The following is a 23,681-nucleotide window of genomic DNA, read 5'->3' as shown; positions in this document are numbered from 1 at the left end:
AAAGCAGTCAGCCTATACTTGAGATCCTACAGATTATGTCAGGATGAGAAATTCATGATAGAATCAATGTGTCTTTGATGCAATCTTGTTTATTTGCAAAAAAGGTACACAACATCTAGTTTCTCTCAGTATATTAAGAACAAATAACAGAAAGCAATTACCAGTTTCAAAGCAGCCATTTCAGACAGCACTGTGTGCTGCTGCAACCACTGCTTTGGTATTAATTTACATTCAGCTTCTGCTCTGGGACAAAATAAATTGTTTCTGGTGGAGAAATATGGGCAGAGACTAGAGAATAGTTCACATCAGGCCCTGCCCTTGCATGAGCACAACCTATGCAAGATCCCAGTTGTTCGGGCCTTTTTATCCTGCACAGGATGAGCCCTCATGATCTCACACACCCTTCCAACCCCTTGGGTCATATCCCAATACCCGCATTCCTGCCTCATCTCCTTACAAATACGTGACCAACAAGTTTTAGAACAGCCACCTCATTTACATGCACTTTTGGCAAGACACAGTATACATCTATACATTGACTAAGAAATTAATCAAGATTTAAAACTGCTACATTCATGCATTGGACTTTGCTGACATACATACTCACCAGCAGCAAGAAGAGACTGAAAATGATCCACCAGAGGTTGTTCTCATATAAGATGACAAGAGATGCTTATTCAATTTCAAGAAATTGAAAAAAACCATGAGGGCATGAGGATGGTATTTAAATATTGTTTCCCAATCTACGCTGAGCTACAGATCTTTATAATTGCTCCACAAATCTTTGGGCTGGGTCCAGATACTAGTTCTCTTAGCTTTTTCTTGCACCAAGACAGCTCAAGAATGCAGGGGAACTTTGCTTAAGGCCACCAGTGTCAGCCTCTCCCACGCCCCTGTGGCAGCACTGGCCAGCTAACACTGCACACAGCAGCCAAGGTGATGGGCATTGGCTAGACAAAAACTCCTGAAGTGAGGGAAATTTTTCTTTCCAGTCCTATTTAGAAGGAAAGAAAGAGGAAGTCCATAGGACAAAGTACAGTGACTTTTACTGCTCTGTTGGCAAGGCAGCAGCCAGAGGTGCTTGTTTTGATAAGAACTTATGTCACCACCTAGGTTACACCCAGTCACATCATGCATGGTCACAGGGCTGACAGGGTGCTCATTCCTACCAAGGAATTCCATCTGAAGGTAAGCAAGTAAGTGATGTTCTGCTACCTACACATCATAAAAATAGAACCCAATAAAGGTGCCATGCTCCTGCTATCAAGTCTATCAGGATACCTCCAGGATTACACCATTCCTTTTGTGCTCACATGTCTGCCAGCTGGTACTGTCACTGCACCCACCACTGCTCACCAAGCAATTCTCCTCAGCAATGGTCACTAAAGAAATTATTCCATCCCATGTGTTACATGAAGTAAGTGTCCTTGAGATGTGGGTGTCTCAGTAGGCTGTGTGTGGGGAACTTCCAGTGAATTGTACCTGTCCAAACTACCAAAAGCAAACATCTCTGCCTCCACACATACCTGTGATGAAGAGATATTAACTTTCATTGTTCCACTGCTTCCTTCAACTCCTAGACCAAGAAGTACTGGGAACAGCTCAAAAGGCCAGAACGTCATTTCCCTGACAAACCTTCAGGCTTAAGTAGTACTATATGGATAACCAGATGAATCTGTGGCAGAACCTCCAAGAATACCTCACTGCAAATTTCAGGAGTAAGTATAGGTAAATTGCTGTTAGCAGCCATACTGTGTGATAGCAAATGGTCTGCATTTGGACTGCTATTTTGTCTTGGAGCATGTACATTGCCCCTGTAATAAATGTTAACTTGCATCAAGGATATCTGGACAACTTTGTTCTACACCATCCATTCTAACTTGAAAGGTTCCAAGTTATGGACAAATCATGGCTGCATTACTATGCTTTCATTAATGCAAACTTGACAACTGTGATATTATGTCATGACTATAGTTGTATTGATGATCTGGAAACTGCCCTCAATTGTCTATTTGGTGTAGCCAGGCACCTGCAGACACATTTGTCCTCTATCTGCAAGAGCTCAGGGCGTGTTTGACCAACAGTTAGTAGATAAGGATGATGAGAAGGAAGAGCAACAAATGGTGCTATCAGTAATTAGACATATACACTAAGGCTGACAATACCATAGTCCTTTTGGAGAAGAGAGTGCTGCTTGTCCCTAGTGAAGATGCTCAAGCTCTAAAAATCACAGATGTTATATACTTATTTGGTAGACTGCATCACAGACCCCATAAATAATCAACAATAATTGTCACCATCCCTGAACTTCTGAACAAGAACTTGTAGAATGAATGAGTTATAATCCTGAACAGTCAAAGGCACTTTGTGGTGGGCCTGAATGAAGACCTCTACATAATTCTGTACTCTTCTTCCCCTGCCTATACAAAGTACAAAACTTTACAGCATGTGAACTTTTGAGGACCTCAGCTGCACAGTGAAGTGAGTGATGGAAGACCTGGATGATGTGGCAGTTCAACCAAGCTACACAGACCTGATTGTCCAGACATTTGCAGGAATCAGGAATTAACTAATTTTATAGGCAAGTGGTAATCATGCTGACCACGGGAAGAGACTTTCTGCAAGTGGTATGTTGGTGCTGCAGATTGCCAACAGTTGCCCTCACCATTTCTGAACTCAAAACAATCATTCAAGACCAGTAAATGATGTAATTGCACTGGGCAACTGTCCTCATCCAGTACAGCAACCCTTGGAAAAGCAGAGAATATTACACCAAAGCCAGAAGCTGCCATAGTACCTACTGCATAGAAGAAAGGTGGGATTGAACTGAAGCATTTTGTTCTGAAAAGAAAATTCCCACTTACCTTACTTTTAGGGGTCTGAAAGGATACAGGCCCTTATTGAGTTTCCTGGGCAGTCTGATCCCACAGCATGTGGGTGTTTCTGACGCACTCAGTCATGGCACCCTTGGGGCATCACCACTGGTGGCAGCAGCACCAGGGCTGAGCAGCAAAGGGAGCAGCCAGGAGCTCTGCTCTGCTGTTGGTCCCAGCACAGGCCACATGAAAGAACTTCACATCTAAGTTCCTGGTGACAGTTTAGATCAGGTATTGGTTGACTAAACGCTCTCACTCTGTAGCTATTCAGTGCCTTACACAATTATCTACAATTCACCACTGTGCCCAGTGCAGTTACAGTGGGCAGACTGAACTCAAACCACTGTGCTCATGAGCAGTATTAGCAAAGAGCTCAAGATGCTGAAAAATGCAGTTATCTTTCTAACTCAGAGTTAATCCTGAACTTCTACTGCTTTTCCCTATGTTCCATGAATAGAGTAAGATCTGTACACATATCACCCTCAAACCTTTTATCACCATTTCTTTAAAAAAGCAGTTTGGTGTTAAAAGAGATGACTCATAATGCTGCAGCATCAGTTGGCTGGCTTGAAAGGGATGCTCATGTCATAATTCTGATTTTCATTACCAAAGAATATGAAGGTAAGGGCTGAAAATGTTTTACACTTGTATCACCTCATTTTATATTTTAGAGATATAAATAAGCTATAGTGATTGGTATCTTGGTGTGCTCTAATTCAAAAATTGAGCCTATATTTTGTAGAGAAGAAACACAAAACAAAAGTTCAAGCTTTTACTATTTTTTTTTTTTTAGAGTTTTGTTCCCAGATATGGTAGATGTAAATATGCCTAAAACCTTACCACAGAGCTTACAGTTTAAGGACTCAAACCTCTAGTACTTCTATGAATATAAGCAAAAGAGATAAGCAGATAATTAGTCTCATTAAGCTCAAGGACAGATGAAGTACTTAAACATTTGCTGTGCTGTACTTCAGCTGCACACGTTTGCATACAAACCATATCCTATATGCAGAGCTATGTAAAAAAAGATGTGACAGAAAAGTTAGCATAAAGACAGAAAAATATATTAAGCAGTACACTTGCATTTTATAAACACATATATGAAACAAGCTAACAACCTTGATATAAGTTACAACTAGTACTAATGAACCATACAGTTCAGAAATAAGGTTTAGCTCTGGTTTTGTCTGCTTAGCAACCATTGATCATTTGTTCTGATTTCTGTATACATGCCAGACAGGAAATTGTAACAACGTACCTTAAAATTCCATATCCCTCATTTGGAATTTGATAGGACAAAGGGTTATATCTTCAAACTGAAAGAGGGTCAAGTTAGGTTAGATATTGAGAAGAAATTCTTTCCTGAGAAGGTAGTGAAGCACTGACCTAGGCTACCCATCTCTGGAAGTGCTTAAGGCCTGTTTCGAGGGGACTTTGAGAAAACTTGGTCTAGTGGAAAGTGTCCCTGCCCATGGCAGAGGGACTGGAACTAGATGATTTTCCAGGTCCCTTCCAACCCAAACCATTCTCTGATATTCCTATTTAGGAGGCACTTTTAAAGAGTAACCATTTTTGTTCTTGGACTTTTTTTTCACATTACTTATTATATATCCTAACTGTGAGGAATGTGCTAAGTTTTGGTTTATTTTGTTTTCAAATGAGAAAAGACTCTTGGCTTGTTTGATCATTAGTTTTTGATCTGGATCAATTTTCCTCCTTCTCTGAAATGGATTTTCAATTTACATTACATGATAGATACTAAACAGTTTACTGTACTATACAGTACAGTAAAGATACACATAAAGTGCAAATAATTCAAAATATTATTAAAACAGTGTTCTTCAGAATATAAAATTAAAGCTACATCTAGTCCAGTATCCTGACTTGTGATCAATAATGCATACCTTAAGGAAGAGTTCAAAAGCAGAGAAAACATTCACAAAACCTAGCTGGTTTATCCTTCCAGCATTTCATAACCTCTGGTTAAGAAACTTTGGAGCTAAGGGACATTTCTTTGTTTGTAGAAGGTATGTAAAAACTGATATCCAAGTGGACTTTATCTCATATAACTGCAGCAATGTACCAGTTTTGCATTGGTTAACTTTTAATGAAGAGGGAAGAGCAGCGTATTATATGGATTTCACCAGCTAACTCCTAAATTACTTTACTTTGAAAACTGTCTAAATGCAACTGCTAAGAATTTTGCATGGACTATTTCACTAGGATTTCACTTTCAAAGCCAAAATATTTAGAAGTAACAAAACTGTCTTTGTATTAGAATGCAACCTACAAACACAGGCATTCCTTTAATTCTAATTCCATAAATACATTTCCTCTTGAGACAAGCATCTTACATGAGTGTTCCAGCAATTTTCAGCAGTATCTCCTCCCAAAAAAGGGTCAGACTACACGGTATATGCAGTGACAAAAGACAAGACAAATTAAAAGCAGCTTGCATTAATGTAGTCCAAGTCTAAAGATACAATTAAAATAAAGCATTCACATTTGAAAAACAACTCTGAAAGGCTGTGGGGTTTGTCTCCAAAAGATTAGTCAAATGTGTGGGATTTTGATTGTGGGGGAAAGGGAGCAATGAGTTTGGTTCAAACCTAGGCCTATTTAGGTAGCTTCTCTTTTAATATAATTAGTACAAAGACACATTTTTGGGACCAACTAGAATTTTGAAGATGGAGCATATATAGGAACAGCATTTCTGGACAGAAAAAAATAAATCTACAGAATGGATAATTGTTCAGATACTTGGAAATATAGCCAAACAAAAATCATATAGAGCAAGGTGTATTTTATGATATATTGCTGTATTGTAACTACCATTTATTATTTTTAATAATATGGAAATATAGAAGAACATTATTATTTGAATACAGGACCAAGGTGTTTCTCATTACAGATTGAAGAGAGGATTTTAATCATTTAAAAGGAAGATGAACAGGCATCAGTTACTAGAAACTGCTGTGATTTCCAGTCAGACTGATGAAGCAGTAGGAGACTGCTATTAAAAAAATAGTCACTACTACTAAAACATTTGAAGAGCTGATGGTACCTAATGACTTTCAAACTCCATTCTCTACTGACAGATTTCCCTAATGGAAATTTCTTTTATATTCCCATAATACTGCCTTTATTAACAGAGTTTGACATAGAAAGCTTGCTATACAAGGCTGATTTTGAATCTATTAAGCACTTAAAACTGCAGATATATGAAATATACAATCATTGTGTCCATGGGAAAATTGTCAGAAGTAATGCAAGCTCACCAGAGCATTAAAATGTAAGACTGGAAAGAAGTGAGAATTTTTGGTAGACATCAAAGATATAGTTTACCAGAAGGTATATAAAAGAATATGAAACCATATATAAAAACAAGCAAATTTGTGTCCTTTGCATCAAACAATAAATATGCTTTCTCTCCCCCCATTTAGTGGAAAGTTTAAAAAGCAAGCATTCTGAGTAAATCCAGTTTCAGTTTGGCTAAAATATTACACAATATTTTCCACTCCTTTTGAAGAAGGAAAATATTGTGATCTGTATTTGGTTTCAAGATCTAGACAAAAGTATATATATATATATATAAATAATATGTATGCATTAATTTCATGGTTGACTACATAAAGCAAACTGTTCCAAATTAAACAGTTATTTCAAGACTGAAAAAAATTAACAAAATAGAAGCCTAAAATGTGTAACTTATAGTTGATAGAATGATCAGTATGTGACTTTTCCATGGTTACTAAGTGTACAAAAGAAAATATGTGAAATAAAGTGCATTAAGTGGGCATTGTTTAGGATATAAACTATGTATATTAAAAATAGCTAAGAATATTAACAGAAATGCATCTAACTTCAGTGACCTTGGGTTCACAAGCTCTGCATCTCAAATGTCGTTCTTAAAAATAAACAGGAATAGAGAGGATACCACACCTAGAGATGGCTGATTTTTTTTTTTACCTGATAGACACATACTTCTGATGGACAACCAATTTCTGACCTTTATAGTATTTATCAGCTTCATTGAAAAAATCGAAGTTTTCCCAGTTTACAGTTGTCTTCTAAGGGCTTTCATCAGAGCACATTAATAAGAAACTTTGTGGGTCCGCTTTTTGTTCTGAGTCTGCATCTTGCTCAGCATGAAGTCTGTATCTTGTCCAGCTAAAGCAAGGGCTCTTCAATATTATTGCATTGTGATGTAATCTCTTATCTGCACTGAACACTTGTCCTCCTGGTAAAGCTGTATGTTTTCAATTAGAGATTGAAACTTTTGCTGAAAATAGCCTCAATACTACCTATAAAATAACACTTAGAATTAATTCATTAGGTCTTTTAGTAATAAAGCAGAATACACTCGTAGCTTCTTTCAAACAACTTATGAATATTGGGGGTAGTTTGACAGCTGGAATATTTATTGCATAAATATGTTGAGTTAATAAGTAGATGTAAGACAAGCAAATATTCAGGAAAGACAAGAGGTAAGTTTCTCCAAAGTACATAGATGAGGATTAGCAATGAACATTCTAGAAACAAGGGATGGTATGATTATTAATAAAATGGACAGGCAGATTTTCTTTAAATGTTTTGGTTTTATGGTTATTATAGAAAAGGCTCTGGTTTAATAAGAGTATATGACTTCTATATTAGTCACATTTAAGAATCCAAACAGGAATAAAGTTTACAAAACCAAACAGAACAATCATATCAATAAGGCCAAACCAGATTAAATTGTAGCCCAAATCTTCAACTCCCTAAGAGGATGCACTGTGAAGCTTCAACATAGAGGGGTAAAAGCAATAATAGGAAGAGACAAGTGATGATGTGAGAGATGTTTAACGTCACCTTCAGCTGTGACAACAACATTCTTAACTCTGTAATTGAAGGCAAATGGATGTTGCTACTACCGTAGCAGAGGCAGGGAGTGTGGGGAAGGCTGATCTCCTGGGGTGTGTGGGTGGTGTGAAGGCTTTTACTTCTGCAGACAAAGAGAGGCAGTGGAAAGATTAGGAAACTGTTGTCTTAGAGGAGGCATGATTACTTTTACATGGCATATCCAAAGCCAGAAAGGGTACATAAAAGGCTACAGAAAACACGAGTATGGTCTGCCTTGAGACACAAGATTAAATAAGGGATTAACACTTGCTGTTTGTCGAAGCAGTAAGACTCTGATGATTTCCTCGGAAATCCTCTCCATCTCCTCCTTATATATTCATCAAAGGATAGCGTTCAGGGACTGCAGTGGGCTCCTGTCCAAACTCAAATGATTTATAATTTTGTTGTTTTGGTACTTGTTATCCAGAAGTAATTGTTTTATCTTACGCATAAACCAAACCAGTACCTCCACTAATCACAGTTTTCTAAAGAAAAATACTGTCACACAGTGGAACAGTTTAATCAATTTGTAATCTAAAGAAGCAGGAAAATAATGGCAAGCAACCTTACAACTCACTACTGCCAAAACAAAATTATTGGGCGGGAAGATATTAAAAGGCCACACCACATTATAGATAGATGTTTCTGTGCTGGTGTGAGAGACTGGAAGGACTGCTGGCTCAAAACCTTGTGTGTGTGTGTGTGGAAGAGGCAGGTCAGGCCTTTCCCTGGCGAGGCAGTGCCCTGCCCCATACACCCCCTGGGCCTGTGTCCCAGCCCCAAAGGCACCACCAGTCCCTGACACAGCGGAGGCAGCGCTCCACACCTGCCCCTGCAGCTCCCAACCCAGCTCCCGAGTGGCCAAATGACCACAGGCCCCACCTTGGGAAGCGCCCAGGAAGGCCAAGGGATATTTAAAGCCAAACATGAGACAAGCACATCTCCTCCTCTTGGAATTTCATTTAGTTGAACACTGTTGGAACCCAGGAATTGGTAGCTGTATTTGTTCTTTTCAGTATCTTTTCTCTCTTTCTTCTGATTGTCTTTTGTTAGAATTCTGAATAACTTAAAATTGAATGGGCTTTGAGTTTTCTAAGTTGAATGGGTGAAGTTAATACTTTGAGAAGTGGTTTATGTTGACTGAATGCTGCTCTAAACCTTTTGCCAAAGTTCTTTGATTTTCTAGAGTTGCCAGTAAAGTCTTTTTTGTTGATCTCTTGAGAATATCTTGTCAGTATTTCTCCCATGAATCTAACTCAAAGTACATGAACAACCGTAAGCCCTATTAAAAGTCCCATCACCCAAGTTGTTTGGGGCCTTACAACTGGTTTTGGCTGGGGGTAGAGTTAATTTTCTCCGCAGTGGCTGGTATGGGGCTGTGTTTTGGACTTAGCTGAACACTGTGATGACAATAGAGATGTTTCTGCTATTGCTGAGCAGGGCATACACAGAGCTAAGGCTTTTTTCACTCTTTCTACTGCCATGCTGGTGAGATTAGATGTGCATGGGAGGCTGTGGGGAGACACAGCCAGGGACAAGTGACCCAAACTGAAGTGATATTCCAGACATACGGCATCATGTTCAGTGTGTAAAGTGGGTGAAAGGAGGAGGAAGGGGGGATACATTTGGAATGACAGATTTCATCTTCCCAAGTCGCCATTACCTGTGATGAGGATCTGCTCTTGGGGAGATAGCTGAACACCTGCCTGCCCATGGGAGGCAGTGAATTGATTCCTTCTTTTGCTTTGCTTGTGTGTGTGGCTTCTGCTTTCTCTATTAAACTGTCTTTATCTCAATGAATGAGTTTTCCAGTTTTTACCTTTCCAATTCTCTCCCCAGTCCTGCTGCTGGAGCAGTGAGTGAGCATGCGGTTCGGCTTGGCTGGGGTTAAATCAAGGCAGTTACTCAGAGAACAAATTATTTAATCAAAGTCATACACTAACTTCTCTGCATATTACAAGTAATTCTAAGAATCTGTGGCATTTGCCTCGTCTGACTTCCAGACTGAAGATGCATCTCACTAGAACTGCAGGAAGGCAACACTGAGTTGAATGGGAAGCAAATAATTTACAACAGTTTCTGTAATCAGTGTTGGGTCTGGAATAGGAATAGGGATAGGAATGTGTTCTTTTAAAAATGGAGAAAGATGTGTTACTAGCATGTCTTTATTAAAGCTCAAAATGCTCAGGGGTGAGGGGGTTGAAATACCTCAGAGTTAATGGAGTTATTTACTATGTCAGCAATCTGCATTGCTGTCATATTCCCCATCAATACATTAAGAAGCAGTCACAACAGAAAAGTAAGCTTGAATGTGACATGTTGTAAGAAGGAGGATGCCAAACCTTACTCTTAGCCAGGCTCAATAAATGACAGCCAAAGGAAAATTGCTTAATGGGGCACTTATTTGCATAGAAGTCTTAACACTTCAGAGAAAAAGTAAATCCCAAGGAATTTACAAAAGAAGTGTAAAATGCCTTTTGACCAACTGGAGTTTGACATCCTCTTCAAAGACTGTCACAGCAAACACTTTGCATTAAAAAAGAAAAAAGATGTATTAAAACTGAGTGTTCTAACACTTAGATAATCTAGGTTTCCCCTAGAAGTTCTCTACTTAAGAAAAATGAAAGAAATGAGGTTGTGCATGGATTATTGAAAACTCAAAGAACTCCAAGCGCCTGGTGCATAACCTCTACAGCAGATTATCTACAGTAAATATTTTACTGGATATTTTTAGGTGGTGAAGCTACTGCATCATATTCTGGGTCTGCCTAAGAAACAGAGACAAATGCAACAAAATTATGGAGGAAATAAAAAGTAACAATTCTTCACTTTCTTTTGTAACTAAATCATTGTGGGTCATCAGACGAAATTAGCAAATGGCAAAGACAAAGCAAACAAATGGAGCTCTTTATTCAGGGACTGCATGTTAAACCACAGACTGTCATGACACTTCAGAGCCGTTCCTGGCCAGCATTGGAAACAGCAATGCTGAGCTAGAGATACCCTAGTTTTCATTCTGTATCTAAATAAATCAGTATGGGATAAAAAATTTTAGAAAAACCATAATGAAATTACAGAATTGCTTCAATACCAGTTACCCGTTAGGTCTAGTCCAAATTTACACAATTTACAGTGCCAGTGTCAATTATGCAGGTAAAGTTAAAAATCTCCATCTTTTGGATGTATTGAAAATTTGTAATTCACTACCATAATTTTTGCTACTTGATTTTTCACAGTAGTATTTTATATCCAGGCCATGTTCATGGAAACGTATTTATCTACTGGTTTTCTAATACATTATAGCTTCTTTTTGTTCTTTAAGGGTAATCTTTCTAATCTTTCATCAAAACATTTAACTGGTCCTTTTAAAGTGGTTTTTAGTTGTAATGCTGCTTATATTAAATCATATTTTATTATATTATAAAATATTATAATACTCTATATTAAGAAGTGCTTTCCAGTCACCTGATACAGTACTTGAAGCTAATGGGAGTTTTTGTAATTTTTTCTGAGGAGCTCTTCCTTCCTTTCAAACTCCAGGAGATACACCAAATGAGTTCATCTTAATTTATCCATTTGTTTCCAGATTTTCTCTTCTGTTATTTCAATTCATGGAGACATCTTATCTTTGTAAATTTAAAACAATAGGTTCAAATCAATAATCATACAACTTTTCTCAAGATAAAGGGAAAGGAACCTCTGTAATATTGATCACTTTGTTAAATCTTTTTGCTCTGTGGTAATTTAACAGATGCAATACATTTAAATACATCTTTAGAAGAAAACTTGTGAAAATAAATTTATTCTTTTTCATTTAAGCTTTTCAAAAATTGTCCTTCCCCCTTCATTTTATATGGTGCTTCTTTTCACTCATTTTCTGCAGTCTCTCTTTAAGAACTACAATGCATAGTTTTAAGTTCTGCCATTTAAACATTTTTTTTCTCATGTTTTTGCTTCCTTCTCTGGGGTAGGAAAACAGATCCATAACTTCTGCAACTATCAGAACATACTCATGGTCTTCATAATGAGTTAAAAGTTTTAATTTCATCACCACTAGCTTTCAGATCACCTTGATTAACTTCTTTCTTAAGTTCCCTTCTCTAAAGTTGACAGTGAATTTTCAAAATAGTGAGAATTTGCATGCAGCTCCTTTAAAATGGACTTTAAATTTACTCAGTGAGTATTACTGAGGTTTAATGACAATAATATATAGAACACTCCTCTGTGTTCCCTCCAACATCTAAAAAAAACATTCAAACGATTGTGAGTGAGAATTAGGATCCAAAAGTCAATTCTTTCTATTAAGCAGAAATTCCATTTCTGCCTACATTAAGCAGCTTTAGCAGTTCAAACAGTGAAATAAACCCCAATTTCTGTTTCAATGACTAGTGCTGCTTTCTTTCCCCTATGGACAGCATTCATTCATTTTCCTTTTCCTCATCAGAAACTGAGCAACATGACAATTATTTTTAATTTTTTTTGTCTCTTTTATAACCATGTAGGCTTTTAGTAATTAAACTTTTGAAAGGCTGCCTGTAATAATAGTAGTTGCAACTGCAGAGTGACTGAAGAAAAAAAATAAACAAATGACTTTTTATTGAAGAAATTAATACTAACCGTAACAGGACCCTAGAAGCAGTAACACTTTCATGCACTCTTTCAAGAAATGATCCACTTCCTGACAGAGTTGTACCACTTCCGTTAAGAGAATTATTAAGACTGGGATGCTTAGCATAATTTCTCCTTTCATGGTAAAAACATTAAGTGGTTTTAGAGAGATAAAACTGTTGCCCAGAGCAGTTCATAAAAAATACTTTAAACATTAAATATACCTACCCAGTCTACTTTTCTGACAGCTATCAAGCACAGAATGTTCAATTAAAGATTCAGATTAAATAAAAGATAAAAATCACAGAGAATATATGCAAACTAAAAGACAGTAGAAAAAAAACCGGAAACTTAGAACTAGTATTGTACTAAAATCTCACACAAAAGCTGTTTCATGTCATGTTTGTCTTTCACTGTGAGTCCTTCCCTAAATTCATTTTGTGGTTTCCAAAATTTGATCCTTTTTTTTCCCCTGCTGTGCAAATGCTCTCCATGGATTGCTTAAGGGGAACATTTTCTATCATCTGGCTTTTCGAAATTTTTCCTTTGAAAATAACACCTATTTCTGTAACAATTCAATGACCATAAGAAAGCACCAAACACCTTCAACTTTAGCTCCATAGAAACTAAAATTTCCATAAGAAGCTTTTCTTCAGAAAGAAAGGAAATCAAATACCTCAAAACAGTGAGGCCCTGGCACCCTGGAAGTATGCAGCTCTAGCACTCACGTTCTTCTTTTTTTCTCTCATTTCCTCTCAGAAGTCTGTACACTAAACACTTTGATTTCACCTCAGCCCTCAAACCAGCTTGGCACGCCACCTCTTTTAGAACCAAAAAGAAAATGTTGTGACACTTTTTCTTTAATGAAGTTCAATAATATCGTTCCATGTGGGAATTTCCCACAGCATTTTTTTCCTCCCTCTTTTCACAATTAGGAATGGCAAGTAAATACACATATTTTTGAACAGTTGTGTTGTGGGGTAGAAAAGGGACATCTATCTTTAGAACTGTGTTACTCCATATTCCCAAACTCGCAGCACATGCTCAGCCCAAACACTGAACTGTTTACTGACTGACCTGTCAGGTTGTTCTTATCATGCACATGAATATGAAAATGCTGCTTAAAAAAACAAAATAATTTACACTATGGAGTATGAGTGGCTCTGCACTGCCCCGTAGCTTTTAATCATTTAAACATCAAATATTTTTCATTTTAATACCAGAGGGGTAATTTATTATATGTACATCATGCAAACAGTAGGTTTTTTCAGTGTTGCAGCATACACACAAATGTATTTAAATGCAAGTAACACTTTCAGTCAGTTAAACTGCATTTCTAAAAGCACCCTTTACATACCAAGGGTGGTTTTACTTCTCCAAACTAACAAGAAATCTCTTACAGGCCAGTCTGTACTTCCTCTGGGTCTAAGCCCATTACTCTTCCTGGACTTTCTCATGCTGCTTTGGCTGCAGGCTCGAGCCAAATTTCCTCCCTCATCTGACCTTGTGACAGTCTGTGTAGTGATTTAAACAGGACAAAGGCCCAATCTGAATGCTGGCGTCTGACTATCCATACTTCTGACTGCCAGCATGCTTCCAGGAATGGTTGGGTCCCTGACCAGTATTCTTCCAGGCAATGCCTTTGTACAAGCTGGAGGCTAGAATAGCTCAGTAATGGTATGCTGTCTCAACAAATCCAAGAGGCAGTGCAAAAAAAAAAGGCCACTGTTTTGAAGGGGAAAGAATTTAGCTGCACCATGCTATGTCATGTCACTTCCCCGACACCTAGAGAATGAGAACTAATTGCTTTTATTCTCTGGTAAAGATGTAGCTTGTATATTTCCACCTACCTGTAATTCCAACCTACCCTTTAGGCTGACAGAACTCTGTCCTTTAACAGCCACCCACAAAGCCATGTGATACTGCTGTGTGATTGAGGCAAAGTAACCAGTCCACTATGCCTGGACCATTCTGCTGAAGGTAGATCTGCTCTTATGTCAAGTACACAACCAAGTCTAACCCTCCACTGCTTCCAAAGTTCAGTTGAAAGGAAAACTTGTGCACAGTCTTGTACTCATGGACTACTGACAGGAGGTTTAGGATTTCAGTGCAAGTATAGCTCTTTTGTCTGTCAAAAGGTGGGATTCTTTCCAATCATTCAGTAGGGCTGCTTTGCTGTTTCTGGATATGACACAAGAATCCCACTACAAAAACATTTCAACACTGGAAAAACTGTTATGTAAAAAAATATTTTTTTTTTTTTTCATGGAATGACCATATTGCAGGTAAATCAGGGTATCCCTCAGTGATAATAAAGAACTTTCAGTTCATGCAGTAGTTCTTTGCAAGGCCAGTCACATCTCAAACTGAAATGTACACAGTAATCACTGTTTTATTATGTGCATTGTCAGCATGGTTCAGTATTCTTGGTTTGGTATTTTAGGGTTATTGCCTCATTTTTTAAAGCTGTTTTAGCTGAAATTTGAAAGGAGAAATTTTCAGCCTGAGGCAAATAAGCAGATACAACCTGTTAAGCTACGAACATCTGAAACCAAGACTATTAACAACTATTGGATTCAATGTCAGCCCCCCTTACATTGTGTGATGGTAAATAGAATCAGATTTCAGCTTCTCTCCTCTGAGGCTGCCGGGGCAGTTAGTCCAAGTGTAGGCTAGTAGAGCCACTGGATGAAATATAGCACAGGTCTCTTTAAAATCTGGTATCTGGGACATAGAATAATCAGAAGTTGTTGTTATGCCTTGTAATGAAGAAATAAATCTCACAGTCCCCACTAGATGTACAGAGGAGCCATTAGTTACAAAGATGAAAAAACTTAACAATTAATTTAATCAGTTTAAAATTAATTAATTTAATCAGTTTTTAATTATACTGATAAAATATTTACTTGCTCTGCAATAGTGATGCTTTGAAAAACAAGTGACAAAAGTTAGGGAATCAATTATTATCCAGTTTGAAAACATATCCCATGTTCAGACTTTCTATATTTATAGTCTTGATATAATAATGTTGGAAAGGCAGTAATTGGATGGACATTTTTGGTGGTTATATGTGTACCATGTGCTACAGGGACGTACCTCAACAGAACAGCTGCAGTGCTTAGTGAGAAACACCTTCAAAAGTTTTACCAAAAACACTATGAAACCCTTAGGTAGTAATAATTTCTGGGATGACAACTGCAAAGGCATCCTAAACCTGAGGTCTAGTATATAAGCAATTATGAAGCGGAAAATCTCACCAACTTTAAATAGCAGAACTCAATCTCTCCACAGGAAACTGTAGAAATGCATACATGCACATGCATTTTTTACATATATGCGTGCAAACACACCAATATTTAATACTGGAATGTGAATAATGGATTAACATAAGAAATTTATTTCACTGATCTTTGATGTAACTTAATTAGACTCTGTGTAAACGCTGCTGAGACACGGCATTGTGAGTTAGCAGCTTGTGTGTAAGGATAGAACAGTGCATTCAAGAGCAACAAGTCAGAAATTACTGTAAATAAGAAACGGAGAGAAAAGTCATTTGCATTATCTGTCTCACGGAAATGAGGACGGCTTTAGAAATACCAGATTGCCTCCAAAACATAACAGACTGAGAGGCTTAACTGATTTGAACACATCCGATGTTTTTTGAACCCTATCTCCCTCAACAACGCCACTAAACTGTGAGAACAGTGTCACCCTCGCAGCTAAAGGGACCAGATGAACGCGCCCCAGGCAGGGCAATGTGAACCGGGCACATGGATGTACCTACCCAGCAACTTCGCTCACTCCCACCTTATGACAAGCAAGCGCTTGCCAGGCACCTCCTGAGCTGCCATAACCCTCCAGGCCGTGCGCCTTTCCAGCGATCACCAAGGCTAGTTGAACTTCAGTACGTGCGGCCTTTTCCACCTCCCAAGAGGCGGCTCCGCTCGCCGCCCCCTCCACGGCCTGGCCAAAGGCGAAAGCGGCATCAGGGGGGACTCGGGGCCCCTGTGCGCACCGGGGCTCCGCCACCCGCGCCCCCGTGTTGTGAGGCCCCAGAGCCCGGTGACCCGAGCGGGTGGAGCACGGCCGCGGGCTGCAGGCGGACATACCGATGTGCCGCAGCTCTCCGGCCCGCCCGCGCCGCCGCTGCGAGTTCGCTCGCACCGCCCGCGCCTCCCGTGCGGGGAGGCGGGAGCTCAGCGGGCGGGCGGCCGGAGCCCTGCGTGAATCCCTCCGTCCCCGGCTGTGCCTCGCTGCTCCCTGCCCCGCCGCATCTCCCCGCGGGGATAGCCCGCTTCCCATCCCGCTGCCGCGTGCCCCGCGCTAGGCTGGAGCCCGACACCCCCCGGCCGCCACTGCGAGTGGGTCAGCCCACGGCTGCTCCCCCCTTCGAGTACGGTGGAACGAGCCCGTAATGCGAGGAAGGGCGCCATAGCCGCTCCCTCAGGTGATTGCCAGCTCCAGCGGTCAATCAGAGCCTTTCCTTCCCTCTCGGCAGCCCAGCGCCCGCCCTCCCGCGGGGGTCGGGGGGCAGCGGGAGAGGCGGGCGGGAATGTTTACAAACAACATCGGGGAGTAGAGGGGCCGGGGGGGAAGACGGGAGGCGGAGCCGGCGGTTGGCGCAGCCGCCGAGCCAATGGGGGCGCGCGGCGCTCGGCGGAAGGGCGGGGGCGGCGCGCGGGGAACGTTCTCTGCCCGACGGCCGCCGGGGCGCGCGCGGCCAATGAGCGCCCGGCCCGGGGAGGGAGGGGGCGGGAGCGCCTGAGTAGGAGCCGCTCCCCGCGGCGCTCCCACCGCCTCCCCCCGTGGCGTTCAGCCTATCCCGGTCGCGCTCGGCCCCGCTCCGCTTCGCTCCCCGCTGTCGGGCGGGGAGGGCGGCCGGAGCCCGGGGGAGGGGAGGCGCAAGGACATGGGCTGGTTCTGAGCGCCGGGGGAGGGAAGCCGTCGTGCGTGTGCCTCCCTAGATTTTAATAACTGTTTGTTGTTGGGTGGTGTAGGTTTGGGTTTTTCTCTCCCTCCCCCGTTTTCCAACAAGGCGGAGAGGAGAGCTGCGGCTCGCAGCGCGCCTGCATGGCTCCCCTGCCCCGGAGCGCCCCTGGAAAATAGAACCCGTCTGGGGCCAGGTGACATCCCCCCGCCGCCACGCTCACGGGAGCGGCAGGGGCGGACGAGCCACCCCTGCGGACATGGAGGGACCCTCGGGGGAAGCGGAGCTGCCGCTCCTCACGGTGAAGCACGAGCTGAGGAACGGTGAGCGGGCGGGCCCGGGGGTCGCGCGGGGGCGGAGGGGCCCGGGCGGCCCGGGCTGGGGAAAACGCTGCTGAGAGGGGAGCTCCGAGAGAGTTAGCTGGGACCAGTAGGGAAATCTCAGTAGCGGGGGGAAAAAGAGGATGAGCTGGAAGGGCAGGAGAGTGTACGATGGGGGCGGGGAGGGGGCCTTCTCTTATTTTTGAAAAAAAGTAGTTCACTTCGACTTCTGCTCCATGCCTGGTTCGCCTGTCCCACTTCCCGGTGGTGTCTGGCGCTTTTGAAGGATTTATAGTGTAGCCAGGCTCTCTTATAATTTTTTTTTTTTTTTTGTAAAGTATTTGTTTGACCGACTTCTAGGGCTATGCTGGGGGGGGGGGGGGGGGCGGGTTCCAGTCCTAAATGAAGTCGTTTTATGTGACAACTTTTCTCTGACCTCGGTGAAATCCCGGAATTGTAGGGAGGGGAATGTGCCAACACGCAACCGCAGAGTTTTTTGGCTTTTCAATCTATGAATCTTCTTGTAGCTCGGTAGTTACTTGACGACCCTCAGGAGTAGTAGTTCAACGTGTGAAATATGTATGACCTTTAAAGATACAACAGAAATGCTCCGTTGTTAATTATTGTGTTGGGGAAGAGGTTTGTTTATTTTTAAAATAGGGATTCTCTGCCTCTCAGAAGTTTCCAGGCAACTTGAACACTGCAGTAAATCTAAATTTTAATGTTAATTTAGAAATGCGTGTAAAACATGATCAGAATGTATATTCTCTGTATTGATTGACAATGAAGGTGCTGTTAAGCCGTGTCCTTCGTTCCTTTTCTGTCATCATCTTTTTCTCCATGATAAAGTGAGAGTAAGCATAAGATGCCATTCACTGCAAAAGTTTGAGAGAGTTGCTCACCGGGTTAATGGAGCTGACATTCTCGAATGGGCCGATGTGAAGGGCAGGTGGTGGTGCTGGGTCTCCTCGGTCGCGTTCTGCCTCTTGCCCCGCTGTCCCTCGGTCCTGGGGTCGGGGGAGGTGCCCCAAAGGAACACCTCTTACCCTGAAGATGAAGAGCTATCACCCTGCTTGGCAGGCGGAGGAGGAAAAAATGAAAAAAAAAAGAATATAAAAAAAAGAAAAAAGGCGGTCTCTTGGTAGTTACAGAAACCGAAGAGTTTGTAGTTTTCTTCTTTCAAGAAGCAAAAGAGCTGCTGGAAAACGTAGTTGTCTCGATAGGTGTTGCTGCATTTAAGTGTGGAAGAGGAAAAGGTAAGGGGAAGTGGGACACATTTATTCAATATATTTACATAACTATGTCTAGATTTCTTTTATAAAGGTTGAGGACATGTGTCTCTGAGGGATTGTTATTTAAAGATAGTTTGAGGAATAAACACATTTGTAAAAGCTAGACAAAGAACTGTCTAATGTAGCATAATAAGCATAATTTTAATCCTGATCATGTAGCTGTATGAAGTACCAATTCTCACTTTTATTTTAAAAGTTCTCAAACTTGGTTGTTTTTTTAAGCTTCTGAAATTCAGTTTAGTAGGAATAAGTTGCTTCTCCCTTCCTTGTTCTCTACTCCATATTCAGTGTTTAGGAAACTGCTTTCTGAAAAATGCTTTCTAGCAATGACTTGTCTATTTCTGGAGCACTAGGGTGGAGGAGGGAGCTGCTCTGTCATGTACTCCTGGGAGACTCCTACTCCTGAAGGTGTCAATAGTGTCATTCCTATGCAAGATGTATGGAGTCTGTTTCAGAACTTGTCTATACAATGCACGGAGATAGAATAATTTGAGGAGAAAAGTTGCAGTCAGCTTCTGTTGATACAGAATAAAAAGCTATAGGATGCTTTGGGTGTTCAGAGGGTTTTTTTGTACTGGGTCTGGTTGTGTGGATGCTTAGCTGCTGGCTAGGGTCAACCCACCACATCTTTAAAGCATGCAGCATGATTATTTAATTTTGTGTCATTTTGGGAAAGAGTGAGAGGACAGGCAAGAACTAGAATTTGGAGCCACCGGATCTTTGTCATTTCTAAATATGTTCTGTATCTTTAATATCCTTTATTGTGCGATTTGTTTAGATTCCAGTGTTCCCCTCATCTCTGTGTTCTTTCTTTGATGGTGCTAGCTCTGTGACTAATTGAATAATTTAGAATTACATATTGAAAATAGCTGTCAGTTGGCAGATGAAAAAGAAGTCAGTCTCCAGAGTGCTTTGAAAGAATTTACTATTGTAGTAGAAATACTGGCTTCGTTGAAAATCATATTGTGGAAGCTGTTACTTGAACCTCACGGTTACAAGCTCACTAATTCAAATCAATCAGCTAAACCCACAGTTACACTTGCATTTACAATTATTTGGTCTTGGGATTGCTCTAAAAGTATTAAATGAGTTAGGGACAGGCATTTATTATGGTCAAGTGAGTAAGTGAACATACTTCAGAATCTGAATTTAAGATGAAATGAGAATCCTAAAGAGTGAAGCAGATGAGTGTTGTTAGCTCCAAGCAAATATGGAGGCATATGGAAATGCTTTAAGTTAGAGTGTGTGCAGCGCTGTTGCTACATAGATCAGCTGATTGTTAACCCTATCATACCATGGTTTGACTTCTTTTAAACTTTGACTTTGAAATTACAATGCTGGCTTTCATACGTAGGGTCAGATTTAATTTTAGGTTTATATCTCATAGTCTTAGAGCCCTGAAATTCCTCTGTTGTATGACCAAAAAGTAATTGCTGGATAAACATCACTTGATAGGCATGTAGATTGGGTCTGTGATAGGGAAGGAACACTTGAGTGGCTCTGTATGGTATCATGTGATGTGCTGTATTACAAATACTGAGCCCTGCTCTGTGTGCATATATGTGATGTTCTGCAGATAAGACAGAGCAGTGAGTTTTAGGACACTTGTCATTTAATAAAAATATTCTCCTAATATATTTATCCTTTTTTTTCCTTTTGCTAACACCGAAACATTTTTGTTCTTGATAGAAGGCTTAAAATTCAGCCACTTCAGAATAGTTACTGTCTTTCTTGTCTCACTTTGGGAAGGAAAATTTATGTTTTTGGGAAAGTGGAATCGCATTTCAGGAAGTAGAAGCAAAAATATGCCAAAATTGAAATAGAAGTGGTGACTGTCTCTGATTCTCACTGAAGCTCTCCAGTGAAAATCATAAGAAAATTACATTTTCTTTAGCATTTATTTCTGGAAACTTTTAAAGGGAAATGTTTTATTTTTTGAAGGCTAACTTTCAGAGTTAATGCAACTTTTAATCTTTTGCAGACCTTAGAAAATATATATTATTTACACTGAAAAAAGAATTGTTGCATCTTAATGTTTCTGTTGCTTAGTAATGAACTGAACAATGGCAAACAAAGCCTATCAGAGGAAACATTTTACATGCTAGAGAAGGATATGGAAGGAGAAGAAAAGGCTTTTGATGTCAGAAGATAAGAAAGAAATAGAACAGTTAAGAGTGAGATTTCCTCCCCACCTCCTCTCTGAGGAGGAAAAAAAGGATTAAAAGGATCCTATACCTTAAGTGTGTGTGAGTTACTGCATAGGAGGTTGCCCATCTTGTGGCATGCATGTGAACTCCCTCCTTTGACCAGGGAGAGACAGACATTACCAAAACTGGGATCTTGAAGGGAATTTGAGACATCCTGTGAATGTATGGGCATGGGCTCTATATATATTGTTTGTTTTGCTTTACAGCATTATTATTTTCCTTTTAGCAAGTCTGTTTTGAGGAGGATACTGGATTTGTTTTAATGTTACCACAATCTTTGGGCTAAAGAACTTGCTCTAGTTTGCAGTTTGCCAGACATACATGAGAAAAGTCATGTATAGCCCAGAAATTCATGTAGCAACAGCCTGCAGAACTCCAAAGACAGAAGAATTTGGAACCTCCCCTTGAGTCAATCTTAAAATTCAGTATGAAACTATAAAAGGCTTCAGAAAATAAATATGTGGATTAGCAAAAGGGTTTGATAATGCAAATTCTTAGTTATACCTTTTTGAATGAGAACTTAAATTAGAATGGTTTTATTTGTGACCTGCAAGGTTCATGTTACATTCTAGGGAATTGTGAAAATTCCTATGACTAAAAAACATGATGAATCATGCACTAAATAGTGAATTCAGCCTTCCCTGTGGAGATGCATCTGGCACCTGTAGAGTATTTTATTTTTTCTATTTTTTAGAGGAAACTTTATGAGGCGTAAAAGATACTTTTAAAATAGAATTTTCTGTAGGCAGATTTTTGTTTTTACTTATTTACGGTATATGGATATAATATGTTATAAGATTGCATACTAAACAATACATATATGATATAATAAAATAGTATATAATATATATAATATATAATTTTGTATATTCTTTAGGGATCAGGAGCTACTAATAGTTTATTATTTCAAAGCTTGGATTGCTTTTGCTTCTATATTTCTCTTCTGAGCAGTAAAATATATGTTTTCTGGGATTGTGGGATCTACAAAGAGTATTTAAAGTTTATTTATCATCTTCAATACCACTTCAGTCTCTGGATTTTACTCTTTACACAGGCAATATTTTCTAAAAATACTTTGTAGTCTAGGAATTTGTTATTTATCTTCTGGTAGCTTTGATTATGAAGAAGGTTGGCTATTGATCCTTCCTGGGTTTTGTTTGTGGCTTTTTGTTTGTTTTTGTTGAGTGGGATTTTTTTGTTTGCTTTGGAATCTAACAAACCTGGCTAAAATGATCTGTAGAAGGGTCTGGTACAACTGATCATTTTGCTGTCATTGTTTCAGTGATGTTCTGTAAAACATCTAATATAAATGAGGATTAATAGTTGCAGTCTTCACTGTCAGCCTGTTCATTAGCTCTGATCCAGTGTATTCTAAATGTGATGGTCTAAAAGCTCATGCTTGATTCCACAAGACTTAGGAGTCTTACATGACATGTTAATATATCTTATATCTTATATCTATATCAGAAGGCTGTTCAAAGAACACTTGCCAGAATTCCTTAACCATATGACAAGGCCTGGGTATCTGAGGATATATTTTCCCAATATATTTTTCACATAAATATTTCTGTTGTATCCCCATCATTGCATAATTTGGTTTCTTATGGTAAACATGCCCTCTGTCTCCTCCTCCCCCACTGAATCCCAACAATGAGGTGCAAGTTCTACTGAGATTTCTTTGCTCCTGACTCAGTCTGTAGATAGGTAGATGACCTCGTTTGTGAAAGACTCGCATTACATGCAGTCAGGTTATTTGGGTTTGTGTTTTGTTTTGGGATCTATTGTGACTGTTTTCTCTTCTCATTTTTCTTGAGATCTGCAAATATTTTGTGCTGGCATGGACAGATGTTTATAAAAACTTTACCTGGGAGAGAATAATTCTTAAGTTTTCCAGTTAATGTCTGCATAAACAAATATGTAAATACCTTCCATCAACATATAAGTTATCAGTTGCTTTTTTTGTTGTTGTTGATTAATTTGTATTCTGTTACTTTTGATGCTGTGTCCAAGGTGCCTGTGACTGAATTTTTATAAATGTTTTCATTTATTACTAATGATAGAGAAAACTGAAACTGATTCATGTCTTCTACTTAGATATAATTTTTTATTTGAGAAGATATGCACAATCTTTAAAAATCTGTTTCAACTCTGTGCAGCATTAGATTATCTATAGCAATTTTATTCATTAGCATCTTGTCTAATTACATTTTGTTTGGGGTTTTTGTTGGTTTTGGTTTTGTTTGTTCAGGTTTTTCTTTTTGCAATTATGTGAGGTATAGTGTTGCTACACATTAAGTTTCTAGCTGACCATGGAGGTGCCTCTGGGTTCAATCTTGGTGACCTCATAGTGATTCAGCTCACAGTAATGATGAAACTCATAGTGAAGTCACCTCAGTAAGAGAAAAAGCTAATTTGCTAAATGCAAATCTTAACTTGGAGCATTTTCCAATTCAGACTACTGTGAGTTTGCATCGTTAATCTCAGATGTCTGGATTTTTACACTTTCTTCAGCTTCCTATATGCAAGTAATGTTTTTGGTGGGATAGTCTTCTATCTGATATTTTCATGAT

General features: G+C 39.8%; 2 protein-coding genes across 6 annotated transcripts in view; one reads left to right on the top strand and one right to left on the bottom strand.

Moving 5' to 3' along the window:
* The window catches only part of DGLUCY (D-glutamate cyclase), a 220,452-nt gene that overhangs the window by 31,770 nt on the left and 165,001 nt on the right, over positions 1-23,681 (bottom strand). Inside the window, exons 1-2 of one of the 5 annotated variants that reach the window (XM_058829758.1) lie at positions 16,475-16,611; positions 16,150-16,328 (exon numbers count right to left, since the gene is read on the bottom strand). The exons of 1 other annotated variant lie outside the window; for it this stretch is intronic. The gene's annotated coding sequence lies outside the window, so the exon portion shown is untranslated. Of the gene's footprint in view, positions 1-607; positions 660-16,149; positions 16,329-16,474; positions 16,612-23,681 lie in introns of those variants that run through there. 3 more of the 5 variants (XM_058829760.1, XM_058829759.1, XM_058829761.1) reach the window with 3 other exon arrangements.
* The window catches only part of RPS6KA5 (ribosomal protein S6 kinase A5), a 74,174-nt gene continuing 67,620 nt past the window's right edge, over positions 17,128-23,681 (top strand). Inside the window, exon 1 of the mRNA XM_058829756.1 lies at positions 17,128-17,615. Coding sequence (XP_058685739.1) covers positions 17,552-17,615 — 64 coding nt within the window. The 5' untranslated portion in view covers positions 17,128-17,551. The remainder of the gene's footprint in view (positions 17,616-23,681) is intronic.

The sequence above is a fragment of the Poecile atricapillus genome, chromosome 1, assembly GCF_030490865.1.
Source record: "Poecile atricapillus isolate bPoeAtr1 chromosome 1, bPoeAtr1.hap1, whole genome shotgun sequence".
Classification (NCBI taxonomy): domain Eukaryota; kingdom Metazoa; phylum Chordata; class Aves; order Passeriformes; family Paridae; genus Poecile; species Poecile atricapillus.
This window is presented reverse-complemented; position numbering and strand designations above follow the sequence as displayed.